Source organism: Chlorocebus sabaeus, chromosome 10, assembly GCF_047675955.1.
Source record: "Chlorocebus sabaeus isolate Y175 chromosome 10, mChlSab1.0.hap1, whole genome shotgun sequence".
Taxonomy (NCBI): domain Eukaryota; kingdom Metazoa; phylum Chordata; class Mammalia; order Primates; family Cercopithecidae; genus Chlorocebus; species Chlorocebus sabaeus.
This window is the reverse complement of record NC_132913.1, coordinates 45,816,929-45,844,698: the sequence shown is the minus strand read 5'-3', so window position 1 is coordinate 45,844,698 and position 27,770 is coordinate 45,816,929. Positions and strand designations below refer to the sequence as shown.

Sequence of the window (27,770 nt, the reverse complement as noted above, 5' to 3'; positions counted from 1 at the left end):
TCAGGTGTGAGATGGAGTTTCTGGCTTGGGGAACAGGCTGGATGATGACGTCATTAACAGACATTAAGAATATAGCCAAGGCCAAGGAAGGCAAGATAACAGCAGAAAAAGCACAGAATATGGAGTTTGATTGCCTGGGTTTCAGTCTTGGGTCCTTCAATTTCTGTGTGATTTTGAAAAGCAATTAATTATTTGGAGCTTCAGTTTCCTCAACTGTAAAACAAGATCAATGAAACTAATATTTCAATCTTCACTGGTTGGTTGTGATGATTAAATGTGATGTTGAATAAAATATTTTATATATTTTTACTTCGGATACAGATGTTTTATTAATATTCATCGTCCCTAAAAAATGAGCTATTCCAAATAGATGAATTCCTGGTAACAAATAATTTTCCTTTTATATATTGAAACTATATCAATCATTTCTCATGAAAATCTGTCTAAAGCCTATTATGTAAATCTCTGTTGTACTTAACAGAGTGCAAGAAGTGTGATTTACTCTTTCTTTGATGATTCACAATCATTACAAATACACGTTTTTGCCCTCTTTAAATGGGACACTGAGGGTCAAGATTTCCTGACATCCCTGGGTGCCATGAGGGCCAGACAGCCCCGAGGGTGGGTTCCTGCCAGAGCTGGGCAATTAGGCTTGCTTGGCTTCATCTCCAACCTTGATGTAAATTCAGTAGAAATTTACCCTGGAAAAACTGCTATCAATTTGTAGGCTGGCTGGATGGCATCAATGCCTGCCAGGATTTGCTTCAGTAAAACCTAAGCCCAGACTTCTGTTTCCAGCCATGATAGAGTAACTCGTACTGGATTTTGCCCTCCCACCATAAACAATGATAAAAGTGAATTTAGCTAAATGTAGGAGAAAACTGTTTTTAGACCCTTGACAACAGGCAACACAAGAATATAATCCTTGAGAGGAGGGAAACATCAATGAGTCCCATGTTTACCTGGCTTTCTGCCGGGGGGCACTTTCTGGACCATGACACAGGAAGCTGAGGACAAGTAGTATGTGAGGGATTTAGTGAGCTGAGGCAGGGAGCAAGTGGAATTTGCAGGTGCTAAAGTGGTTATAATGTGCAAGGCAGAGTACTGAAGACAAGGGAGCTAAGCAGAGGTGATTCTCTGGGTTTGTGTGTGGACTATCTGCAAGTCCTCAGTTGTACCCTGAGCTGTAGGGCACATGCACAGGTCTGGTGGAGAGTGGCTGCTACATGACTCAATGCTGAAGAGGTACCAGTTGATGTGGACCCCCCCCTCCCCACCACCAGTCAGAGAGCAGACATCACTGAACACCTTGGGAATTTAGTCAAGACTCCACAAAGGCCAAGTTTTTGGAATAAGGACCATGTTCTAAGGTTTAAAAGAAATATGAACTAGACCTAACAATGAACAAAACCAATTTTGATGGGATTGAAAGGATCTACCAGTAATTTAGTTCTCTGCCACAATAAAACTCAGCATCCTAACAGGAGACAGCCTAATCCAGATTCCCTATAATGTATCATCTACAACAGTCAGTATATAATTTAAAATGAGTAAACACGAGAAGAAACAGAAACATATGACTTATAAATACGTAAAAAAGGAAACCAATAGAAACAGACCCAGAGACACCCCAGATGTTGAAATTATCAGAAGAAAAATTTTAAATGGTTATGTTAAATGTGTTCAAAGACTTAAAGAAATAGATGTATATATGGAGTGAAGAGATGGAGAATCTCACAGGAACATGGACTATATAAAAGGAACCAAATTCAAGGATTAGAAATAAAAACAAATTTGCAAGGGCTTCACAATAGATTGTAGTCTATAGGACAAAGAAAACTAAATTTGAAGGCATCAATAAAAAATTCTGATTACAAGAATACAGGGAAAAAAGACTTAAAAAACGAAGACAGATTCAGTAATGTGTGAAATAATAAAGTGATCCTATGTGTTTAATTGGAGTCCTAGAAGAAGAGAAGAGAGTTTGGGGCAGAAAAGAAGCTTAAAGAATTAATTGTTGAAAATTTCCCAATTTTGACAAAAACATCAACCTATATTCCAAGAATCTCAGTGAACCCCAAGCAGGTTAAATGCAAAGAAAATTAGACTTAGGTTCATCAGAATAAAACAGTTGAAAGCTAGAGAAAAATCTGAAAAGCAGCCAAAGAAAAGATACATTACATAATGAGAAGAATACACATGATGTCTGCCTTATCAACAGAAACAACGCAGGTCTGAAGACAATGAATGACATCTTTTAAAGTACTGAAAGAAAAAAATCCACACCTGTAAATCTTGAATTGTATATCTAGTTAAAAAAATCCTTTAAAAAAAAACAAGTGAAATATTTTCAGATAAACTGAAGCTGGGAGAATTTGTTACAAGCAGAAATGCAAGACAAGAAAGGTTAAAGGAAGTTCTTTAGGCCAAAGGGAAATGAGCTGAGATGGAAATGTGAATACACAGGAAGTCTTTCATGTTACTCCTTTCAGAAGCATCACTGGTGTTATTAATAAATTTGGTTCCCAAGTAGATGACTATAAAAAAACTCACAGATTTCCTTTTATACAGTAAAGATCAATAACTTCCTCAGACTTGCAGAGAATTTTTCAGGCTAACTGTAATGTGGCATTAACAATAAAGGCTTACAAGTGAATAAAAATATTACTTCCAATTGCTATTTTCAAAACTAAAAATTAACAGTTGTCATAAACTTTTAATTTTGGTTTAAATACTCAAACTTCAAAATCATCTGAATTCCAGTTTCAGCTAGAATAAATGCACCTACCAACATAATCACTTATTCACCTTACAAAATGCATTATCAGTAAAGTTTCACATAATCAAAGCTAGCCATAACAGTTTTATGCATTAGACTATGAAATTATCACACTATGAATAGCTGAGGTATATTATCATACATGAAGTCCTTGTTTATAGCGAATCAACTCATATTAGAGGTCAAAACTGAAGTCTTCAGGGACACATATTAAACTCAACGCTCTCATCACACTTCACTGCCTTTCTAGGTAGCTATTATTTTCTCTTCAGGTCCAGTCAAGGGATGGTCTAAATTACCTACAATTCAAAACCCTTTTGGGAATTTCTGCATCTATTTGGGTGCCTGAGGCCTTTGTCATTTTGAGGATTTGGAAAAACAAAATCAGTAAGAGTACCTCTGACAAGCTGTAGGTGTTATTAGACAAGTTATTTTTGAAACTCCTTAAAAATGACAAAAAGGTGGCAAACCAGGAATAGCAGAACCAAATGCATTTATAAAGCTTAAAGAATTTCAGGAATAAAAGTGAAAAACGGTAGTGGTTTTAGTGAAGCAGTGGATTTCCCACTCAACTTTAAAGTATCTTTAGTCATTGTGTTTTAATGACCAAAACCTCACTCATCATTTTAATTCACATTCATTAAAACAAGTTGGTAGGTTGCTAAAAATGAATTGATAATTATAACAATTTTCCAGTGAAGCAACTATTTGTGGGCGAACAGTGAATGAAATCTTGCATACACGCCTTAAAATAACACTAAAGTTGCTTAAAATTTAGCAACAATTTCACTCTTTCAGAAATGAAAATTCCTTTAGTTTTAAAATATCTTTATTTCCTGAATATTTTAAATGGCTTTAAGGACAAGGTCAGTTTTTCAAAATCAATCAAGTATTAAATGACTCATATTATCTTAATAAAAAATGCTGTCTACAGGGCCAAACAAAATCAGGAGGAGGAAACGTCTACGATTTGCCAAATACTTTTTGCTTATTAGATAGAATTTCTTATAAAGACTACCTTCTCCTAAATGTCAGAAAGTTTTTTCAAAGAACCTGGTTAATAAAAGTGTTATATATTGTTGACCACTATGATTCAAAACATATATAACACTGGTCTTTCTCTAGTTTGTAATAATCAAATCCATTTTTTGAAGCTGTTATCCAAGAAGTCGGTCAGGACAACGGCAAAGGGAAAACTGATCCTTTAAAGCCTTGTTTAATTCTAAGAGGCTATTCCAGGTAGTTGTCTTGATGAAATGTTTCAGTGATGAATGCTGCAGATATTCCCACGGATCTGTGCATTCTCTAACTTATTATGAAAGGATGGAAAGAAGGAATCTATCTTTAAAATGAAATTAACCTCAGTGACCTATATAGCTGGAATACAACTGGAAGTATTAACAGATATGGAATTAATGATAGTATAATAGACTTAGCAACTTAAAAAAAGGCAAAAGTGAGGAACTGGCTAACTCCTGCAATACTATAGCCTTCTAGAGACTCCTAACTGGTACTCGCCTGGGGTCCTTCTGAATGCTGTCTATTGATGGGGATCTTGTGGTGCCATCATCAGCCGACACTACGTGCTGAAGCCTGTTATAATTGCACTCTTGCACTCGGTATTGTATAGGCCTGTAGGGCTCCGCGTAGGTAGCTGTTGTGTTCAGAGCATAATTATTTCTTTGGTATGTAAGGGTACTTCGTTGGCTGGATGTCCTTTGTAGATTTCCAATACCTACTAGAAAGTCAACATTTTGAAAAAGATTAGTATGTTCTCCATGAGATCACACTTTAATAAAAAGTAAAACATTTTTAATTTTAAGGATTATACTTTTTGGCAATTATATAAATCGCTTACTTTTATATTTTAAAATTCTACCTTATTAGTGCTAAAAAGGGTACTAAGTTTTTAATGTACATAAATATTTTGTTAATTTTATTAGCAAGAAAGAACAAAAGTGAAATTACAAATCTGCTTATATAATATGTCCACTGAGGTTCAGTAACAAAACTGAGAGAAACACAAGAATCTTAGAGATAGACAAAATAGCAAAATTTATTAATTTCATTCTAGTGGTAAAAACAAGATTTCTTCAAATTTATAAGTAATTAAAACTATCAACATTTTAACACTTTGTGTACACAGGTTACTTGTTTTATTCTACAGCAGTCCATCCTTACCTTTTGGTTTTGCTTTCCATGGTTTCAGTTACCCGTGGTCAATTGTTGTCCAAAAATATCAAATGGAAAATTCCAGAAACAAGTAATTCATAAGTTTAAAATTGCACGCCATTCTGAATAACATGATGAAATCTGTGCCATTCGGCTGTGATCCCACTGGGACGTGAATAATCCCTTTGTCCAGTGTACCCATGCTATAGATGCTACTAGTCTATTAGTCACTTAGCAGCTGTCTTGACTATTATATCCACTGTCTCAGAACTGCAGGGCTTGTGTTTAAACAACCCTTATTTTACTTAATTGTTCTATTTCATTATTTGTTATTCTTGCTAATCTCTTACTGTGCCTGATTTATCAATTAAACTTTATCATATGAATGAATATATAGGAAAATATATAGTACATACAGGGTTCAGTACCATCTGCCATTTCAGGCATCCACTGATGGTCTTGGAATGTATTCCCCCTGGATATAGAGAGACTACTATACCTTTTATGTCTAGACCTGTGGATTGTAATAACACTGGAAAATCTACTTCACAAGAGGGAAAGAAGACTGATATCAAATTATTCTACAGCTACTCCCCTAAATTATTGTATGATGTTATTATAAAGATACTGTATACTGAATTTAAAATGACTTTCCTAATTCTTGCAGTGGGTATCCCTCCAGTAACTGTATACATATCTTCTTGCAATTAAAAAGATTTTAAACAATATCTATTTCTTAGTCCTATTAAAGGAATTCCTCAATTTACAGACATAAGGAAAAGCAAAATATTTCTTTATTAACATCTATTAGAAATGGTACATTTTATTAGAAGATAAATCCCTCAGTGGATCAAACTGTCAGTTTCCTGCAAAGAACCAATTCATATATAGTCTTCCTCATTCTGGTGTTCTGATAGGTATTTCTCCTAGAGTTGTACCTTTGAGGGGTTATTATTGCTACCTAGGGTTCATTTGTAAGCATGTTAATGAATCTGATACCTCTTTAAAAAAAAAAAAAAAAGAGTAGTCTTGAGACGCCATGAGCCAGCCGTGGAGCATGACCTGGCAGCTCACACCACCATAGGCTACAGCTTCTGCTCTACCAGCCTTGATGGTGTGGCATAAACATGAGGACTGGTGGTACAAGGGTGTGATGCTCCAGCTCCCTGCTTTTATAAATGTCACTATTGAATCCTGCCCCAGTTTGAGTCCATCACAAGGGTATCTATTTCACATTCTACATTTAACTATTCAGAGAACATCCAACATTTAAAAAGGAGTAATGCCAAATACACTTGGGCTTCACGCTTGCTAAATCAAAGATGGCCAAGTAACTCAGTTATGGATTTTCTCCAAAAACTTACTCGCCAAAAGAATTACAAAGAAATATTCCAACAAGGCTTTCCTTTTGATACTGAATATGCGTCCAACCTGGAGTCAGATTTACAGTTTTACAAACTTATTCCTGAACTAACAGTATAATCACTATGTTCATTGATTATATTGTACTAAGGTAAAAATATATCACCTACAAATAGGTACTCAATGAACCTGTTTTATTGCTTATTGATCTGCTGTCACAGCTGATTATCTGACAACCAAATGGACATCATGATTTCCTTCTAACAGGGAACCCAATCTCAATGAAAGGCTGCTACTGTGGGGCCTGTGAAATCAGGAAACCAGTAAACAGAGCTGATGCCCACCTGAACCTGTGCGATACAACGCCGTCTGCGATCCCTGGAGCTCCACAGTTCCATGGTTTGGGCTGCGATACACTGGGCTGTAATAGGTCCTCCCCTCATATATAGGAGTAATGTGCAAATCGGGAGACACGGCAGAACGAAGGTCTTGCCCAAGCTGACTGTGCTGACTAGCATAGGAACTCCGTAAGCCTAGAGGCACAAAAATTACATCATTAAGAACTGAGACAATCACAGTGAGGTTAAAAACATAAACCCTAATTAAAATCCTAACTCCTGTAATCCCAGCACTTTGGGAGGCAGAGGTGGGAGAATGGCTTGAGCCCAGGAATTTGAGACAAGTCTGGGCAACAGAGTGAGACCCCATCTCTACAAAAAATAATTTTTAAAAAACCTAGTTGGGTATGGTGGTGTATGTCTGTGATCCCGGCTACTCAGGAGGCTGAGGCTGGAAGACTGCTTGAACCCAGAACGTCGAAGTTGCAGTGAGCCATGATCACACCACCGCACTCCAGCCTGGGTGACCAGGTGAGGCCCTATCTCAAAATAAATAAATACATACATACATACGTAGATATATACTAAGAAAATCCTAACCAATAGGACCAAGTGTTAAATCTAAACACTAAAACTAGTAAGTTTTACCAAAGAGAAATGACACATGTGAAAAGGACTCCATATATGTATTTTAAATACAACTTTCTCAGCCGGGCGTGGTGGCTCATGCCTGTAATCCCAGCACTTTGGGAGGCTGAGGAGGGTGGATCACAAGGTCAGGAGATCAAGACCATCTTGGCTAACATGGTGAAAACCCATCTCTATTAAAAATACCAAAAAAAAAAAAAAAAAAAAAAAAAAAAAAAAATTAGCCGGGCATGGTGGCGGGCACCTGTAGCCCCAGCTACTCGGGAGGCTGCTGAGGCAGGAGAATGGCGTGAACCTGGGAGGCGGAGCTTGCAGTGAGCCGAGATCCATCACTGCACTCCAGCCTGGGTGACAGAGCAAGACTCTGTCTAAAAAGCAAACAAACAAACAAACAAACAAAACACTTTCTCTTGGCAGCAAGATGAAAGTAGATTTTCTAAGAAAAATAACAAAAAATTAAATGATATGATACACTGAGATTCATCCTCCAATAAGCTATTTTATGATGGTGATCAAACAGAGAATGACCTATTATTATATCATTTTCACTTTAAAAGCTTTATACGAGCAGTGGTTCATGCTGCTCTCTTCCTACCCTGCAGACCTGCCAGTCTCATTTAGTGGACAATCAGCTTCTCTCTGGGTGCAAGACCCACCATCTCACACCTCTTTGAATCCCAACATCTAACAGAATGCCTACATGATGTACTTGGTAAAGGCTGATGTTTAAAAGCTGTTTTGAACTGTCTGTTAACTCACATATAATTTTTACAGAAAAACACTGGAAATTTTGTGCTCTAAGTTTTGTAATATTATCAGTGAACTAATATTATTATAAAATACTATTTATCATTATGTTTTTCCTTTCTTTAAAAAAAAAAATCAAACCCAAAAAACTGTTGTTTTTATAAGAACTCACATACCAGATTCTTGTTTACCTTCTTTCTAGTATAAAGAAAAAACACAAAGTTAGTAGTACATGAACATTAAATCATTTTAAATATTTTGATTCAAACTGCTAATAACTAATGTTTACACATGGGACTCATGATAAAAAGGTATACTTCAAACGCAAACATTTCATTTTCTTAAAAAGACTGAATGAATATTTTCTATATTATGATGCTCAGAAGTGACTTGCATTATTAGTAAGTAGAGTCTGTCACTTGTAAAAATATCAATTAAGGGTATATCCCAAACATAAGAGAAAGCACAAACATATCTGAAGCCAGTCAGCAAATATTTGCTTTTTAAAAAATGGCAAATCATTAACAAAATAAGTAATTATAAAAAGGTAAGACTGGCTGGGCACGGTGGCTCATGCCTATAATTCCAGCACTTTGGGAGGCAGAGGCGAGTAGATCTCGAGGTCAGGAGTTCAAGACAAGCCTGGCCAAGGTGGTGAAACCCCGACTCTACTAAAAATACAAAAATTAGCCAGGCATGGTGGCAGGTGCCTGTAATCCCAGCTGAGGCTGGGCAGAGAATTGCTTGAACCTGCGGGGGGCCAAGGCAGAAAATTGCTTGAACCTGGGAGGGGGAGGTTGCAATGAGCCAAGATCGTGCCACTGCACTACAGCCTGGGTGACAGAGTGAGACGTGAGGCTCCGTCTCAAAAAAAAAAAAGAAAAAAAAAAAAGATTGTTCCCATCCTGTTAGTTCAGTTAATCAAATCACAACTAAAAGCAAATGGGCCTGAATATGAGTGCTAATTATATGTTGCTTAGTGAGGAGAGGCAAGAAAGTTAATGCATGCATACAGCTTCTAAACTGAATGATTATTACCTACCCTGGACAGCAATGTGACACGGAAAGAAACTAAATGAATCAATGTGGGTTTTAGCTACTGGTTCCCCTCTTGCTATAATGAAGACCACAGGTTTATACAATCTTATAACCGGGAAATTATCCACCCAAACCTCATTTCAAAACCGAGGAAACAGAGTCCCAAAGGAAATGTGATTCCTCCCCACTGGAGAGCTACTTCCCTGCCGAGCTGGGAGGAAAGCACATGTCAGTGCTCTGTCATTATACATCCAATACTGGACACAGGTATCCCTCATGGAGCAATGGCATGTGGTGAGGAAAAGTCTGAACTCCACAGAGCCTTCCACAAACACCAGGTTAAAGAGGAAGGTAAGCCCACCAAGAAGGGGGCCATGGAAACCAACTTCAAAGATGACACTATGATTGCTATTGCAAAATTTCCTTTTGAGGATTTCAGCTTTTTAGTCACTGGCCAATTTCTTCTTCTTCTTATTATTATTTTTAGCACAGTCTAAGCTCTATTTCTTTATGGAGCCCATGAATACCTTAGACAAAAGTGCACAGTTTTTGCTAACAGTGACATAAAGCAGAAAGGTGAATGTACCTAGTCCTCAATAATTTTATCATTATGAGGTGCTGTTGTAACACCCAACAGAGCCACAGACACTCACAACTCAGTGCAAGACACTGAGGATCACTGACACTTGGACAGAGCCAAGCTGGGCACTGGATGCTTCTGACATTGGTTGAGTCCTCGTGCTCCCACCACTGCACTGGGATGTGAAATAAGACAAAGCATTCTGCATCACCATTACAATGTTATATTCTCATTCTCTAAGTATCTGGCTGGATTCTTCACTGGAATCCATGCAATCTGAAAGGTTTTGTAAACACTGACTATGATTTCATGAGAAGGTAACAAAATGAGCTCTTTGCATTTAGAAATATAAAAAGTAACTGGCAGATGTTCACTCACTATAGGATCATTAGTAAATTGGAATTACTATTATGTGATAGACTATAATGGGAAATAAAAGACTTAGAACTTTAGTGGGATGTAGCACTTTCTTGATATTAAGAATCCTTCTGAATAACACAATAATGTCTACTACTATTTTTGTTTACCCGCTCATGTGTTTAAAAACACATGTACACAGTCCTATAGATTAGCATTTTAAAAAATTACAGTAAATAGCCTCTGTAGATTAAGTAAAATGAGTATGTATAGAGAGCTCACTGTAACTTACTATTACTGAAACTGGAATTCAAATAATTATGTTCTATAATTGGTATTAGAAATAATTTTTTCAGGGCTGGGTGTGGTGGCTCACGTCTATAATCCCAGCATTTTGGGAGGCCGAGGCGGGCAGATCACGAGGTCAAGAGATTGGGACCATCCTGGCCAACATGGTGAAACCCCGTCTCCACTAAAAATACAAAAATTAGCTGGGTGTGGTGGCGTGTGCCTTTAGCCCCAGCTACTCGGGAGGATGAGGTAGGAGAATCACTTGACCCGGGAAATGGAAGTTGCAGTGAGCCGAGAGTGAGCCACTGTACTCCAGCCTGGTGACAGAGTGAGACTCTGCCTCCAAAAATAAATAAATAAATAAATAAAATTTCATAGGTATTTCCACAGATTAATTTTTAATTACACTACTTCCCCTTCCAAATAATGGAAAACACTGATACGCCACTGCATTATTTATCCAACCAATACCTTCTATTTGCAATTCCACAAACATACTAGTTTAGCTAGTATTATAGTGATTCCATGTGATTCAAAATCTTTATATTTATGGCATTAGAAATAAACATAAATTTATCTTTCAAAGATCGATTCTTTATCTCCTCTAAAGTTTTCTTGACATGCTATGATTATTCTGAAATGAGCATATTAGAGTATATATATATATGTCTGTAGTAGAAAGTAAGTTTGTATCATCATTTAAATTATGATCACCAAATATCCAAGTCCCTGAATTTAGTACAAAATATTGCTTTAGGCTTATCAATTAGCAGGCTATTAATCCTTTGAAATTAAGAACACTTTGCTTCTTGAGAATACTGCAGTATTTCTAGAAAAAAATCACTGAGAGTCTAGGCCTAAAAAATAGACATTATATATATTTCCCCCCCAAAACATAAAGTCTAATTTTACCTGCACTGTCAGAGAAATGGACTGTTTAAACCAGAGGAAATGAGCCCTCTTAGGGTTAAACAAGGAGACAATAATTTATATGCTGGCTTCCTTCCTCCAGTCTTCTCTTTACTCTCTTACAAGCAGGGATTTCTGCATAGCTGTTCTATATACCCAGGGAGAATATGGAAGTCCTCAGAACTATTTATTTTCTAAGATTTCCTTGGGAGGTAGAATTTCATAAATGATTCCTACATCATTTTGCTGCATACTTTTCAGAGGCATTGCAAAAAATATCTAAGCCAAACATACTTCTTGGATGGATGAATGAATAAGAGGTGGTTTCTCCACTAAGAATTTCTTTGAGCTCAAAAATCAAGTTCAATATAAATTCTCCAGGCAAAATTATTCAATCAGAAAAATCTCAAAAGGCTTAAACTTTCCTAGAAGCCATAAAAAGATACTAATTTTACTATGTAAAAATGTTAAACAAGTTTTGTAAATTAAAACTAAAATGAAAGAAAAAGACAAGTGACAAAATGGAAAAAATACTTGAGAAGCATATTATGAGGTGCTAACTTTAGCAAAAAAAAAGCTTTCACAAATTATACAAATAGACAAAAGACTTGAACTTATAGTTTAACAAAACAAAATAAAGCTGTTGATGAACATATGAAATCTTCAACCTCAGTCATAACTCAATAAAAGCCCTTTAAAAAAATGAGGTACAGCTTTTTACCTATCAGACTGGCAAAGATGAAAAACTTGGAATATGCAGCACTAGTGCAGTGTAGACAAGGTATAGAGAAACAGGCACTCAAACTACTGGCAGAAACATAAATCCGTGTGTAACCTTCTTAGAAGGCAATTCTAAGTAATATCTCTCAAAGTAAAAATACACACATATTTTGATGCAGCAATTCTACTGGATCCCAGTTACCCTAGTACTTATGTGAAATATGCAGGTAGAACAATGTATACTATACTACATCATCTCTAATAGCTAAACATAACAAACAACCTAAATGTCCATTAGTAGGAAAATGACAAATTGATATTATCTATGAAAAATGAGTCCCATGCATCTATTAAGAATGAGGTAGAGCTCTTAAGACACAGTAAGTGAAAAGAACAAAGTATAGGAGATCTATATGACAGAATTCCATCAGTAGAAAACACAATGTGTGTGCAGATTTGCATGGATTGTGTGTATCTGTAAATGCAAAGAAACATTCTGAAAGTCACATCAACTGTGATGGGACTGGGTGAGGGTAAAAGGCTTTCACTCATTTCAGTATTTTCCGGTATAGTTTTAATTTTTACCATTCGGTATATGTTACTTTTTTTTTTTTTTTTTTTTTTTTGAGACAGAGTCTCGCTGTGTCGCCCAGGCTGGAGTGCAGTGGCCGGATCTCAGCTCACTGCAAGCTCCGCCTCCCGGGTTCACGCCATTCTCCTGCCTCAGCCTCCCGAGTAGCTGGGACCACAGACGCCCGCCACCTCGCCCGGCTAGTTTTTTGTATTTTTTAGTAGAGACGGGGTTTCACCGTGTTAGCCAGGATGGTCTCGATCTCCTGACCTCGTGATCCGCCCGTCTCGGCCTCCCAAAGTGCTGAGATTACAGGCGTGAGCCACCGCGCCCGGCCGGTATATGTTACTTTTAAAATATAATTTAAAACACTACAGTTAAATTGCATTTTATTTAAAATAACCAAATCTTTACATTGTGTGGGAAACCCTCCATGAAAAACCCTGAAGTTGGAACAGCTGTATTAGGGATCTGTTGTCTTACTGCTTTAATAGGAGTGGCATGTAAAGGTAATTTATAAGTGCTTTGTGCACTTTCCATTAAAATGCCAAAGTTAAGTAGGCGATAAAATTCATATTCTAGTCTATACTACCGAAGTATTTCTAAAGAAAAAATTTAAATATTTAAACAAATATTCTGATACCACCTTTTAACATAACTTTAGGGTATGTTTAGGGGTAGGCCTGGCTGGTAAAAAATATTTCATTAAAAAAAAGTTAGTCAACTGCTTAGAATTCCAATGAATACTTCTGAAATGCAAAAAAATGTACATTTTAAACCCTAACATTTTGAGGGGGAAATATTACAAAAGAGTTGTATCCATTGCAAAATGATTCTATTGATATAAATGTATATAATTTCATGTATTAAGAATTACAGAGCCTGAAAGACAAGTTAACCTTAAGTTCATAGTTTAAATTCTGAGATTAAAAACATGAATGAGCCCTTTCCACCTTTTCATTCTTTGTTTCAGCTTTAGTTACACAGAAGATTTCCTCACTGGGTTTTATGTAGCACTGTCACCTTGTACGCACCTGTCAGGCTGTCTGGCCTGGGTGGAACCATCCTCTCATAAATGTCATACTGCTGCTGTCCGAATTGCTCCATGTCATGAACAGTCCTTTGCAGTGAAGGTCCCAGATGCTGTGGTACGGCGGTCATCCCTGAGCGTTTGGGGGACGACGACCCCACCTGGCCTTGGGATGGGGAAGCTACTCGAGTCTGTGCATCCGTCAGGGTCAGTGGGGACCCCACTCTGGCGGTGGTTTGGTATTGAGGGGTTGGTCCGTTGGGATTGGAGGTCTGCCGGGAGGTGACTGACCCAATCCGCCGTATAGCTGTTGGGGAGGCGGGTCTCTGTGAGTACGGAGAGGCTGCCCGCACAGCAGGTAATGTGGTGGAGGAATATGCACTGGGGTTCAGAGGTCGGGGGTCGGTCACTGACGGAGAGCCAAATCCACTACCCAGAGAAGTTCTCAGTGACCCCCTTGAAGGAGACACGCCTGTGCTGATAACATAAGAAGGAGACTGTGCTCTAGATGGAACTGAACTAACTCTTCTCATGGCCCGATTGGCTACTGATGGCTGATGAAAGGGGGGAAAAAAGAGAATGGGTTTATCCAGGGTTTTGTGTTCATTGCCATTACAAAAGAAATACACATAGCTCACTACAGAATGTGAATCCACTATTTATTTTAGGCGTCTACGTTTCTTTTCCTTTTTACACTTTGAGCCAGACATTAATTTTTCCTCATGGTGCTTCAGTTGTTTTACATTTTTTTTTTTTTTGGTCGTTTAAACCAAATGCTAAAATTAACCCGTAAAAAGAGATCTGAAGACATTTAATACTCCTTTTTATCTTTACATTTTTAACTATTGCCCATGCGTTGTTCACAGCACATAAAATGTTTTATTCTAAGTGTTACAAGTAATTCATGAGCGTGAAGGGGCACCGGAACAATGTACTTACTTCATTCCCTGTGAGGCAAAGTTTGGCCAAGGCAATACATTTATGTAAAACAAAAATTTGAATATAATTTGAATATATCAGTCTAAATGTAGCTAGTGGAATATTTATCATTGTTTTTCTTTATGGGTTGGTCCCATTAACAAAAGGAACATGTTCTTTCATTGTGGAATAAATGAACATTTGGATCAAGTGTGGGTCTGGCGCTCTCCACTGTGAATTTACTTCCGGGAACAGCTTGGCTACAAAGGTGGTCTAGGCAAATTTGTTGATTCCTTTAGATCAAGCATAGCTTCTCCTCACTTTAGCCATTTCTTTTTACCTCTTCCAATCTATGAGTTCTTAGCTTTAGTTGGTGGATTTAAAGAGATGTGAAAAAAAAAAAAGGCACCTCCAAATCTATTCCAGCAGGAGGAATGGTCAAAGCCTCTGTTGGGTTCTTGGCTTAGCAAGCTGGAAAAGACTAGGTTGGAAAATGAACATTTCTGCCATGGCTGATCCTACTATGAATCTGTTGATTCCTGCAATTACAGCAGGTGCTGGACACTGTTTTTGATGCTGTGCAACAATAAAAAGGAATGGTTGGGCTGGAGAAGGGGCCCAAGGGGAACAGGTATGGGAAAAAGGAGAGCCAACTGAGAAATAAAGACAGACATTAGGGCTCCAGGTTAGAAGCTCAGGACCAGGCTGCTCTGTTACCTCTGTAGTGGTTGCTAGAGTCTAGTTGTCGTCACTTTTAGGATGACAACCCACAACCACTTTTAGTTCGGGAGGTAAGGAAAGAAGTGGGGATCAGATGAGGGCTTGTATACCCTTAGAGGTCATACGAGGATGTCTGCTCTGCCTCCAGGCGTCGAATGCAACTGGGCTGGCTGAAACACTTGCAGTAAGACCTCACCGTGTGCTCAAGTTCAACAATTTTGGGAAGGCAATAAGCAGTGGAGAAGACATGGGGAGGAAAGAGGATGGTAAACAAACAACAAGGCAAAGAAGATGGGGTTTAAAAATCAGTAGATAGCTAGAAAGTTAACAAGCATGATTGGGGTTAGGTGTGGTGGCTGACCCCTGTAATCCCAACACATTGGGAGACTCAGGAGGGAGGATTGCTTGAGGCCAGGAGTTCAACACCAGCCAGGGCAACATAGTGAGGCCCGGCCTCTACAAAAAACAAACAAATCAGCTGGGCATGGTGGCATGTTCCTGCAGTCTTAGCTACTCCAGAAAGATCACTTGAGCCCAGGCAATTGAGAATAGTGAGCTATGATTGTGCCATATTGCACTCCAGCCTGGGTGACAGAGTGAGACCTTGTCTCTATCAATTAAGAAAAAAAAAAAAAAAGCATGATTGGGTGGTAATAGTGCTAACAAAATGCAAAGAGAATCCCACATGACTTGCAACTACCAAAATGAAGTGATAGTTGGTCCAGACAACTAGGAAATGTGTTGCCTAGACTACATGCAAATTAAGTCTCAGATGCCCCCTTGCAAACAATTCTTTAGCTCTAGTGAGAAAATCAACTTACTCTTAAAGGAAGGAGTGTTTACATGACCACTACACTAAGGGCAATAAAATTTATATAGATACACTACTTTTGAAAAGTGTGATTTCAGACCCGCTGATATAGAAATTCACCTAAGCAGATGAACTCCCATTAGCATTTAGTCCAGAGCTTCTCAAATTTTTCCACCAAAGCATCCCCAACAGCAAAGGAGTAAATGTATAATCTGAGGACCGGGGGTGCAGCTGGCAGTCGCTTGCCACATGCACAAGATTTCCCATTTTAGCTTGAAAAATTCATGTGCTATATTTGTGTTTAATACAAACATGTTTTAAATGACTTTGAAATTTCTCCTGAATTGCTCAGCAAAAGTGACAAAGTTGTATTATGTATCTCTGTGGGCACTGGGAACTGTGACCCACTGCTGTGTACCTGTAGAGCTTCCTGTATTGCAGTAGAAGCAGCAAAGTGTCCTCCTAACTTATCTGATTATCTTGCTACTTTTCAGCTCCGAAGCAAGCACTGGGGATTTTGGGGTCCTGGCACAGATAGTTATCCTCACTGGTTACGACCATGCAGGACTCCTATTGCCTCTCTGAATCCTGGGACATGTTGGTGGACTGATGTGAATACAGTGGTAAAGAGAAAGGAGCTAAAGAGTTTTTAGAAATACACATGCAATATATATTTTTTGCTATCAAGTTAGAGAACCCTCACTTAACAGAATGGATATGTTTCTATACAATACCTTTCTTTAAGCAGGAATATCTCTATTCTAGTAAAAGAAAAGAAATGTACTTTTAGAGAATAATTCCAGTGATGATGGTAATAGTCTTTGGTTAGAATGGGCAAATCCCATTTTATGCAGGTGTGGGAATAGCACCCTGCCCTCTGGAGCTTTTTAGAGCATATTTTAGCCCCAGTATTTTTAGGAACTCATAACCACTCAGACCAAAACATTCCATCCAACCCTCTTATATTCCCCTTAGACTCTTCTCCTCATGCCAAACTTGTTGTTTCCAGAAGAATTACTCTACTGTGTCCAGGAACTAATCAGAATTCATCAGTGGGAGCTAACTCATAGAAACAAATACATTTAACATTGTATCTCAAATACAATAAAATGATTTTACTATTTTATCCATTCTACAAAAATTATACATATTGATTTCTAATAAGAAATACTTATAACAGATCTTCAACTAGGAGGGTATTTCTTTTTTTTTTTTTTTTTCTTTTTGGTTTTGAGACGGAGTCTCGCTCTGTCGCCCAGGCTGGAGTGCAGTGGTGCGATCTCGGCTCACTGCAACCTCCGCCTCCCGGGCTCAAGTGATTCTCCTGCCTCAGCCTCCCGAGTAGCTGAGATTACAGGCGCCCGCCACCACGCCCGGCTCATTTTTGTATTTTTAGTAGAGATGGGGTTTCACCATGTTGGTCAGACTGGTCTTGAACTCCTGACCTCAGGTGATCCACCCGCCTCGGCCTCCCAAAATGCAGGGATTACAGGCGTGAGCCACTGCGCCCGGCCGCAGGGTATTTCTTTGCAGAGATCTTGATGTGTTCAGCTTACCTGAACCAGTGTTTGTCCTTCAGCTCTTGAATTCCTCACCACATGGTTGTTAGTTGATCCTATGAATGAATGCTGCTGTCTGTTGTCTGCCTTGCTCACGTTCTGGCTGTTGTGGAAACTCCCTGCTTCCTGGTATCCGCTGTCAGAATAAGAATTCATTTGTGTTGAACTTCTTGAGTTACCCAATGATCCTGTGAGAATGAAACCAAGAAATATCTTTATTATACACACTTCTGACACTCACTTTCAAGAATAAAATCTTAAAAGCAAATCCAATACTTAAAAGATAACACAACAGACCCTCACTTTCATGAAGAGATGTCTGTTCTGGTGAATAGAGGGTTCCTTGTTCTGGCTCTGTCCTGATGAGATAGTTGTTGGGATGGACAGCGTCAGAAACTTTAGGTTTGCTTACACCAGTATTTGGCACATCTGTAAGAAGAAAAGTTTAAACAGCTAAACATAGTAATACTACATAAAAACTTGCTAAAAAGGTTCAAATATTTGTCAATAGCATCTTAGAATCTATATGCTAATACAAGGCTGTATTTTCAGATTACACAGCACATTTGACTCTTAACTATATGAATGTGTTCCATAAACTTATACTTCATTAATATATTTTGCTGAATTTCATAAATGTTGTTTGTTATAATTATAAGTCTCAATATTAAGTCAAAATCTGAAAACTGATCCTGTTCCCCTTGGAAAACTGACCTCTCAGACACCTTCCTCCAAGGGATTAAAAGACTGAGAATGGAGACCAAGTATTTTAAGAAGGGTCCTCCATCTTATTAACAATTAAAAATGAAAAATTACACAATGTTCATATTATTGAGCTTGGTGATGAAGCCTCTGAAGGTAGAGCACATTTTATGTTATATTTCATGTCACCTACAGTCAAAGGAACTCTATACAAAGTTTTAGAATTGCCAAGCAATGAAAACTTTCTTGTTCATCTGCTTATTTTATTCCTTTAGTCTTTTTTAAAGGAATACGGGCAAGTCTAACCTAATCATTGTTTCTTCCAGCCAAACCCATCTCTTCCATTATCTCCTTTAATTTAACAGTACCATTTGCCATCTTGAACTTGAAAAAAACAAACCCCATTCAAACTTCGGTTTTTTATGTTGTAAACTTAGGTGGTATAGATCATGCTGCGTCTTCCCAGTTTAATTCCCGTATGTCCTTCTTTCTCTAATATCTTCAAAATATATTTTCCTATTTTCCAATGGACTTCAATACAAGCCATTTCTTCCTCGCATTTAACCCTTATATTAACAAACTTTTTTTCAGAAATGCTGCTTCACTCTCACTTCAAAGATTTTAATTAATTTAATTTAATTCTTATCACATTCGGAGTTTAACATACAATCCTAAAGATTTAAATGTCTACCTCCTTTCCTCCCTCCCTTTCTCCCTCTGGGTACTAGTATACACCAGGCCCTATGCAGTTATGAGAGAAGATATGGGGTGTGTGTGTGTGTGTGTGTGTGTGTCTGGGGGAATGGAGCTTAGGAAAATTTTCCTAAAGGAAGTAACATCTAAGTAGCATCCATTTACCACAAGAGGCCAGTTTTCCCTTTCTGTATCGTACTTATCACCATCTCTCCCCACTAGAATATAAGCTGCACAAGGGCAGACAGACTTTTATCTGGTTTGTTATATCCTCAGTGTCTAGGATGGTGCAGAGTACTCAGTAGGTGCTCAGTAAATATTTGTTGAACAAGCAAACTCCTAGTAACAGCAGCAGCTTCCTTTTACTGAGTGCTGACTCATGCCTGGCATTGCACTGTGGCTTTACCTTACTGTGTTCAATGAAGTTTGGCTATATAAAGCAAAGTAAAATTTTTAGGGACTGTTGATTAAGCTGCTTTAGAAGGTGAATACAAGGTTTAAGGGAGAAGTGGGAAATCCCAGTGCATTCTAAACCTTTAACTTGATGTCAGATTCAATTCAAGATTTTGTTTCCTAGCCTCTGGAAAGATTAGCAGGCATTCTTAGTATAGGTTTTTAATGACCTGCCTCCTGCTATATTATTTGACAGAATGCTTCTATGTGGTAGAATTCTGTGACAGTTCTGATTGCTTAAGTTTGGAATTTCAGCAAAGATTAAAGATTGTATATGGTTTCCCTGGTACACGTTGAAACATGAGCTGAGTCACTGTCAGGCTGACAATACCATAAAGTGCTCTGCTTCATTTGTACAGCTTCTATCATGAGTTTCCAGAGTTCTAAACATTCTTATACAGTAATTCTCAAAGGAGTTTTGCTAAGGATCAAGTAAAATGCTAAGGAATTAGAATAGCTGGGAATAGCTGCACAGGTGCTGGCCTGAAATCAGAGCTATGCAGCAGTCAACCTTTGTTCTATCAGGAATGGAACCCTGGGAAAGCAAATATGAACTAGCAACAAACTACAGATAAAAAGTACCACTGTGGTAGCCTCAAGGCTTCACATACATGGAAAAATGTACTGTCTTGGAAAAGAAAAAGATGTTCAGATAGTTCTCAGCGTTAGTTAAATGTAAGGTAAAATCTGGGACACTAATATTTTAAAGCTTTTGGTTTAGAAACACTAGGTGGCATGTAGTGTCAGGGTCTCAACATTTTTCACCATGGAAACCAAAACCATTAGAATTTTATGTAAGCTGCCCACCCACCCACTTTTTAAAGAAAGCTATTCAGAGCTAAAAAAAAAAAAAAAAAAAAAAAAAAAAAAAAAAAAAAAAAAAAAAAAAACGAAAAAGAGGAACATATACCCTAAAAACTGTAGCTCAGCAATTGTGTCTTTCCACTCAATGAAACATATTCTCAGAAACCATGTAACAATCTTGCTCATTTAAACTCTTCCTTATGAGAAGCTATTTAAAATAAATAACCTCAGAGAAAGCACGAATCATGAGATATGTGATTCCATACTGGTTGCCCTAATAAAACTTCACAAAATTAGTATCTTAAACAATACAAAATTATTCCAAAAGTAATATAAGAGCCATATTCCTTTTAAATATTATGACCTGACTCTGTTTCATATATTTTTTAATGCCACACCCTAGAAAACAGAATATAGAAAAGGACACTGAGATGCTAACTAGAACACTAAAATACAAAATTCTCAGGTGCCCAGAATCCAATTTGAAAATCTAAGGAACTGGGTTTAAAGGACAGGACTTAGGTTTTGTGACCTATCTTTAAGTAAATATAAAAGTAAGAGTTAATAAAAGATTTATTTAATATAAACTATAAAGCAATCAACTTCTATACTATAAATAAGGTCTTCAGTTATTTTTTCTTTTTCTTTCTTTTTTTTTTTTTTTTTCTGAGACGGAGTCTCTGTCACACAGGCTGGAATGCAGTGGCATGATCTTGGCTCACTGCAATCTCTGGGCTCAAGTGATTCTCATGCCTCAGCCTCTTGAGTAGCTGGGATTACGGGTGTGTTCTACCATGCCCAGCTAATTTCTGTATTTTTAGTAAAGACGGGGTTTCACTATGTTGGCCATGCTGGTCTCAAACTCCTGACCCTAAGTGATCTGCCCATCTTGGCCTCTCAAAGTGCTGGGATTACAGGCATGAGCCACTGTGCTCGGCCATTCAGTTATTTTTCTGTTTCCTTAGCAGAGCCCAACAATAATGAAGAATAGCTGCAGAGATCAAAGTATCCTGAAATCTATTCTGATTTATGAAAAGAAATTTAAATGGTTTTCAAAATAGTGTTACTATTTTGTTTCTTTGAAAACTTGTAATCCACAAATTATCTATATACATGCACAAACCTATGTATGCACAGACATCATATCTCAGGTAAACAGAAAACACATCTTCTAATTTTACTGGATAAAGTATTCCTCACTGTAGTATGGTAGGGTTCACATTTACCAATTATGTATTATTTAAACAATCTTACTTTAAGATGAATGAATTTTAAAAACCTCTGCTATGTGGAATGAAAGATGTTAGTCAAATTCACTAGAGAAACACAGAGGCATATAGTATGCAGTTAATCATTTCATGATGAATGTTGTAACCTATAATTAAATAGTTGGCATATTACAATTTAGCACAATCAGAATAAGAAATCAAGAGACATTTTTATAAGTAAAAATGGCAAACAGCATGTGAATGTTACTTCTTTAATCAGTGTACTGAAGAACATGTGTTGCTTAAAAAAAAAAAAATCACAAACATGTTTTCTGGGACACCAGAAATATACTATGGGGAACTTTCAAACATCAAATTAGCATCTTCGAAGAAAATGTATATCTAAAGACAGAGAAACTAAACAAGCTTCAAGGTAGAATGAAATCTCCATTTGTGCCAAAGACTGCAAAATTATTGGAATCATGGGCCTTCTTGTCTATTACATTTCATTTGAGTGCTCTAATATTTAAAAATATATAATTAGAAAAAATGTTATGGTGCATCTATAAAAAATACTAGCGGGTAAGGGACAACAACACTGTAGGGCTATGAAAATCTGGTATATCATCCACCTCATTAAGCTCATGGTAAAAGATGGAATACAAAGTGAGATATTTTATCTTTTTCATAATGTACATCCCCAAATATAGAGTGTGCATGAAGATATGCTTAGTAAAAGAGTCTAAGGCCTCTCTAATGAACCTGAAATTATTAAAATGGTTCTGCTTTGTTAATCTATGTCTTGCTGTATGAAAGGAGGAAGGTCTGTAGTGTGTGTAAAATCACCATGGAAACAGGAACTGAGAGATCAGTAAGGAGATTTTTAGTATAGACAACCCTGTGACTAGTCTTTCATAGTCCAGCACACTGGAACCTCCTTGCTTGGGTCTGTTCTGAGTTGCTGTGGTATTTAGGGGTTTGCCCTTACATAAAGAATGTGTAGTGTGAGTTCTGGCAGGACTCTTGGGACGGCAATAGCACCCGATGTTAAGGCAGATAATACTCTCCTTGACGGTTTCTTCCAACTCTCTGGCCTGTGAGCTGAGGTTAGGCTGTCATACCCAGAGGGGCAACATTTTGTGGAAAAAAAGAGTAGAAAATGCTGTGTTACATGGACTCAACTTCCTGTCTGGTCATGGGGCTCTCCTTTCCTGTAGGATCACAGGCTTACAAGGGAGTCTACTTTCCACAGAGGTGCAGAAATCGTCCAGTGCCTCCCATGGCAAAAAAGTAAAGCCAAATTCTGGAAGAGAACATGGGTGATGGCACGAAAAAGATTTTTCCTCTTTATACCTTCTGTGACATACAAGATTTATTTCTATAGCAGGTAAGCTTATCATCAGAGGGAACAAGGCCACTGGGAAACCCTGTTTCAGAGTGAGAAACGTTGTTTCAGGGTGATGGAAACATGAAGCACCAATAGTATTCCTTCCTCCACAGGAGAAAATACAAGTTGACAGATATTTTAAGAATATTACACATACTTGGAGTTTGTTGATTCAAATATAAGCTACTATATACATAAGATATCATTTAAAAGTTGGATTTTAGTGGCAGTAAAGACATAAGGAAATGCAGAAAGACCATGTTTCTTGAAACTATTTCTGGTCTGGTTCTTGAGTATTTCTAGATTCTTGGGTCTTGTGCATATTTATATTATCTTTTCAATATTAATAAGGCAATGGCTCTAAAAATTTTACCCGTCTAAAAAGTGTTGCATAAAAGGCCTTGGAAAATGGAAACCATTAATGAAGTATCTTCTACTTCACTTTAAACTCTGCTTTAAGCATCAACTAGTCTGCCTTGAAATTCACTGTAAAGCTTGACTGCCTGGATTCAAATCTATAGTATAAGTAAATTTTGTGAATGCATAAACTGGTATCATAGTGATTTCCACAATGCCTAAACTAAAAGAGATCTCCTGGTCATATATAAATTCTGTCCAAGAATATAAAACCATTAAAAATAAATTTTACAAAAAATAAACTGAAGAGAAATTTCTACTAACAGTCATATAAAAATGAATGTTAAGTATTTTCAGTCTGGCTACTAATTAAAATACAGATGTCACACCTACTATAAAAATTTATACTTTATACCTATAAAAAGAAAACAAGAAAAACAACAAGGAATTAAGAATTATAAATACAAAGTGAAATGAACAAGACATAACTTGCCCAATACTGAGTTTAACGGGCTTCATAAATGGCTGAGGGGCTCTCGCTTTCTATCAGGGAAAGCTGAAGAAGGGATAAGTAAGGGATCTGTTGTAATGTAAAAAGTCAGCTTATGGAAAATACAATTAAGTGCTCAAAAATCACCCTACAATATTTTTCAAAGACACTTTTTATTCTCTTTGGGAAAAAAAAAGTTACCAAATATAGAAATGGGAATATCTGTCAGTGGGAGATACAAAGTAAGATTCCTTTTGTTAAAAACCAAAAAAGCCTTCTTAAAAACACAAACCTATAAAGGATGATATTCACTATCAAAAAGAAAGAAACGATTCTTTTGAAATAAGATCTTCTATATTTTTCCACTAGTTATCTTTTTTTTTCTTTGGTAAAATATACTAAGATAAAGCCACATGCAGACTAACTTTGTCATAAGAATGAAACGTGAAATTATAGAGGGTGACTTTCAGATATGTCCCAAAGCAATAGTTATAAATTGAGGAACGAAGGCTCTGTGTTTTGAGGAGGTAGTAATAGAAAAAGAAGGGTTTTCAGACTTGACAATTTCTATTTTATTTTAGATAGTTAGTAGTACATTTCTTCACATATCACTAAAAGCACGAGGCAGTTTAAATATTTGGCATGTTTATATCAAACATGAAATATTAAAGGCTAAAACTGGATACTTGATTTTCATATAATGTGCTTTTGGGGATCTGTTCATATATTATGTGTAAGTTTGCTAAGGCAAAATCTAATATTCTTATTTGGTGGTGGCCCATGAAAACATATTGAGACATCTATGGTTCTAAACTTGAAAGGCTGATCTTCTGTATAATATAGGTAATTTGTTCAATAAAAATTCATTTCACAAAATCCCAAATATGTGGAAACTACAAATTAAATAATATGCACTGGCTGGGAAACTCATGCATCCATTTCATAGTTGGTTTCTTCATACCATTTATGTCAGGGCTGACCTTCAGAATACGGTCAAAATTTTGCTGGCTTTACCATGTCACTCCAGCACACCATTTTTAACCTCGTATTTCAAAACTTTTGTTTAAAGCATTTGCATTTAATTTTTTTAAGTTTTAAACATATATAAAGGTAGAAAGAAAAAGTATAATGTATTCCAGGTTTAACAGTTATCAGCATTATGCACACTTTTTTTCCATTATCTTTTTCCTTTGTTATATAATTTCAAAACAAATCTCTCACATTGGATCATTTCAACGCTAAATATTTCCGTTTGTATCTCTAAAAAATAAGGACTTCATAAAACCATAATTATTCCATAATGCCATATAGTGAGTTCAAATTCAAAGTTTTCAGATGTCTTGGAATGTGTTTCTTCAGTTGGCTTGTACTAGTCAGGCTGAAATAAGGTTTACTGATTGCATTTGAGTACAATTGTTATTTAAGTCCCTCAATTTAGAAAGGGGCACCCATTCCTTCATTTTCGTGTTTTTGATGCACTGAGGAAACTGCAGCAATACACTTTTAAGTTGTTCCACATCCTGAATTTGTCTGATGGTTTTCTCATGTCATTTACTTATTCCTCTAAATACACTATTTCTTTAAGCAGAAGGTTATAGCTAAAAGCTTTCAGGTCAAGCCTTTGTGGGTAGCATACTTTATGAATGGTGCCATGTACATGACACCTTTCATATCACAACTTTCAGGGTTGCTAAGATCTATCAGGCAATGCAGGTAGTGGCAGCTTAATCCTTCTGTCAAGTTTACCACCAACCTGTCTCCTAATGCAATGGTTCTCAACCTTGGTTGCAAAATGCAATCACCTGCGTTGAAAATTGGGTGGAATTTTAACACTACTGCTGTCCAAGTCCCACACTCAGATATTCCAATTCAATCAGTCTAAGCCGTATTCTGAACACCGGAATTTTTAAAAACTCCCAGGGTGATTCTAATGCACAGCTAGGGTTGGGACTTAAGAGGTTTCAGCATCCATTGACAATTTTTGCTTGACTTATTTCATTAGGGCTTGCAAACTGGTGATTTTTCTAATTTTGTTATTCTTTCTACATTTATCAGCAGGAATTCTTTTGGAATATTTTACATAATAGCTAGAATTATTTAGTTATCCTGAAATATGAACAGGACAGGTAGGATAAATGTTTAATTCTTCTTTTTAATGACTAAGTTTTAGAATAAAGCAGTGGTTCTCAAACTGTGCACACTGGAGTCACCTGGGGACTCGTTAAACTCCACTGATGCCTGGTTCCCAGCTCAGACTTTTGAACTGAATTGTGTTGGGGTGATGCTTGGGCGTCAAGATTTTAGTAGCTCCACAGGTGACTCTACAGTGCAGCAGTGTGTAGGAACCTCTGGAGTGAGTTGTTGGCACCCACAATTATATCTAACGGTGATTTTTTAAACGTTTGTTTTTGCTTGATTTGGTAGTGGTTGTTGCATTTTTCGTGATAGAAAAATGTATCTGATCATTTTGAGCCAGCTATGAAGACAGAAGAAAGCCAAATGGACAGGAAACTTAGAATTTTACTAAATTCTAAGGTCATGCTGATCTCCAATCTCCATGAGAATGAGTTAATTAACATGATGGTCAGGGGTATGCTCAAGTTTCCATGGAGTGTTATGATTTAATGAATAGTTAATAATGATATTTAAAAATTATCTTACTTCGTTCAATCTGTTCCTAAGTTTTATGATATAGAGAAATTTCAAACAAATGTTCTGTTAAAGCCTAGTAACTTATTAAAATTTTAAGTATTCATGAAGATTTACATTCCTGTACTCTGGTAACATAGTAAGTGCAGATAGGACTACCAGGTGCTGTCAGTAGGAGCATAAATTCTTAAGCTTTCTGGTGGGCAAATTGACAATATTTGCCAAAATTAAAATGTAAACACCCTTGTCCAGGAAGTTTCAGTTACAGAAATCCTATCAGAGACACTCATATGTGTGCAGAAAGAATCTTTGCCATCGTCTGTCAAAGTAGAAAACTGGAAAAAACAAAATGTTCACTGATAAGAAACTGGTTATATAAATTTTCAAACGATGGATACTATTTAGCCATTAAAAAGAAATAGGGCTTTATATACTGACATAGAAACACATCCATTATTTTGTAATGTTAGGGGAAAAACTTAAAGGTCACAGAACAACGTAGAGTGTATCTTTATTTGTGTTAAACCAAAACAACTCCAATGTGTGTGGATACTTCGACATACATACAAACACAGTTAACAGTCTGGGCTGTTTCATTATTCCAGACTTTTTCCTATACGTTGTGTCTGTGTGTAGTTAGTTGTGTAGGTGTGGTGGTCATGGTATGGGAACATGTTGGAATGAGGGAAATTTTTACCTTTTACTCAGATTCTTCTAGACATTTTTTTTTTTTTTTTTAAAGAAGCATATCTTATTTTCATCTTAAAACAGTAAGTTAAGAAGAGCTTTTATAGTGGCAATCAGGAAGCTATCGCACTGCAGTTGGAAAGAAGGTAGTCATGACTGTGTGGCTAAAATGGACGTGCAAAAAATAAGGGAGAGAAACTCATACTCTATAGCTGATTTTAAACGAAATTCTTATCATCCTTGTATTTAGAAGAGAAACAGGAAGAAATATATGATAAAGTTTTGTCATTTGTAAAGTTTATGGCTACAATAAATGATGGCATCCAAAATCCTCAATAGTCCTTTATACATGACTGCTGATCTAATATTCTGTTTATGAACATGTACAATACAATACTCACTTCCTACTGTATCTCCTTTATAAATTCAATACATTTCTACTGAGGCATAAAGTGTTTCCATTTAAGTCAACTTCTTATCTCATGATGTGCTGATGAATTTTTGTGTTGTAAATTACTTGTACCAGATGGAGGAAAAAGAAAAGATAAATTGACTTAGGTCTACTTTCTCTTTTGTCATTTATTTTCAGTACTGATGGTTTTTTCTTTCTTTTTTTTAAAGCTCATCCCAGTGGAAGAAACTTGTATCCATACATTTTAGAAACAAAATTTAAATACACAAACAAAATGCACAGCCTAGCTCCTACAGTCTTAAATTTGGTAGTAAACATTAACTAATGCCAGTATTCCACACAGTAATGATTTAAATGAATAGTATGTTAAAATCATAC

At 36.8% G+C, this 27,770-nt stretch overlaps 1 protein-coding gene across 7 annotated transcripts in view; it reads right to left on the bottom strand.

The window, feature by feature from the left end:
- Positions 1 to 27,770, bottom strand: part of PKP4 (plakophilin 4) — a 230,325-nt gene that overhangs the window by 43,823 nt on the left and 158,732 nt on the right. For 2 of the 7 annotated variants that reach the window (XM_007965032.3, XM_007965034.3), the window contains exons 5-9: positions 17,848 to 17,979; positions 17,548 to 17,738; positions 13,547 to 14,096; positions 6,658 to 6,846; positions 4,298 to 4,517 (exon numbers count right to left, since the gene is read on the bottom strand). In XM_007965032.3, the coding sequence (XP_007963223.1) occupies positions 4,298 to 4,517; positions 6,658 to 6,846; positions 13,547 to 14,096; positions 17,548 to 17,738; positions 17,848 to 17,979 (1,282 nt within the window). The remainder of the gene's footprint in view (positions 1 to 4,297; positions 4,518 to 6,657; positions 6,847 to 13,546; positions 14,097 to 17,547; positions 17,739 to 17,847; positions 17,980 to 27,770) is intronic. The other 5 variants (XM_038002085.2, XM_038002092.2, XM_038002087.2 and 2 more) reach the window with 3 other exon arrangements.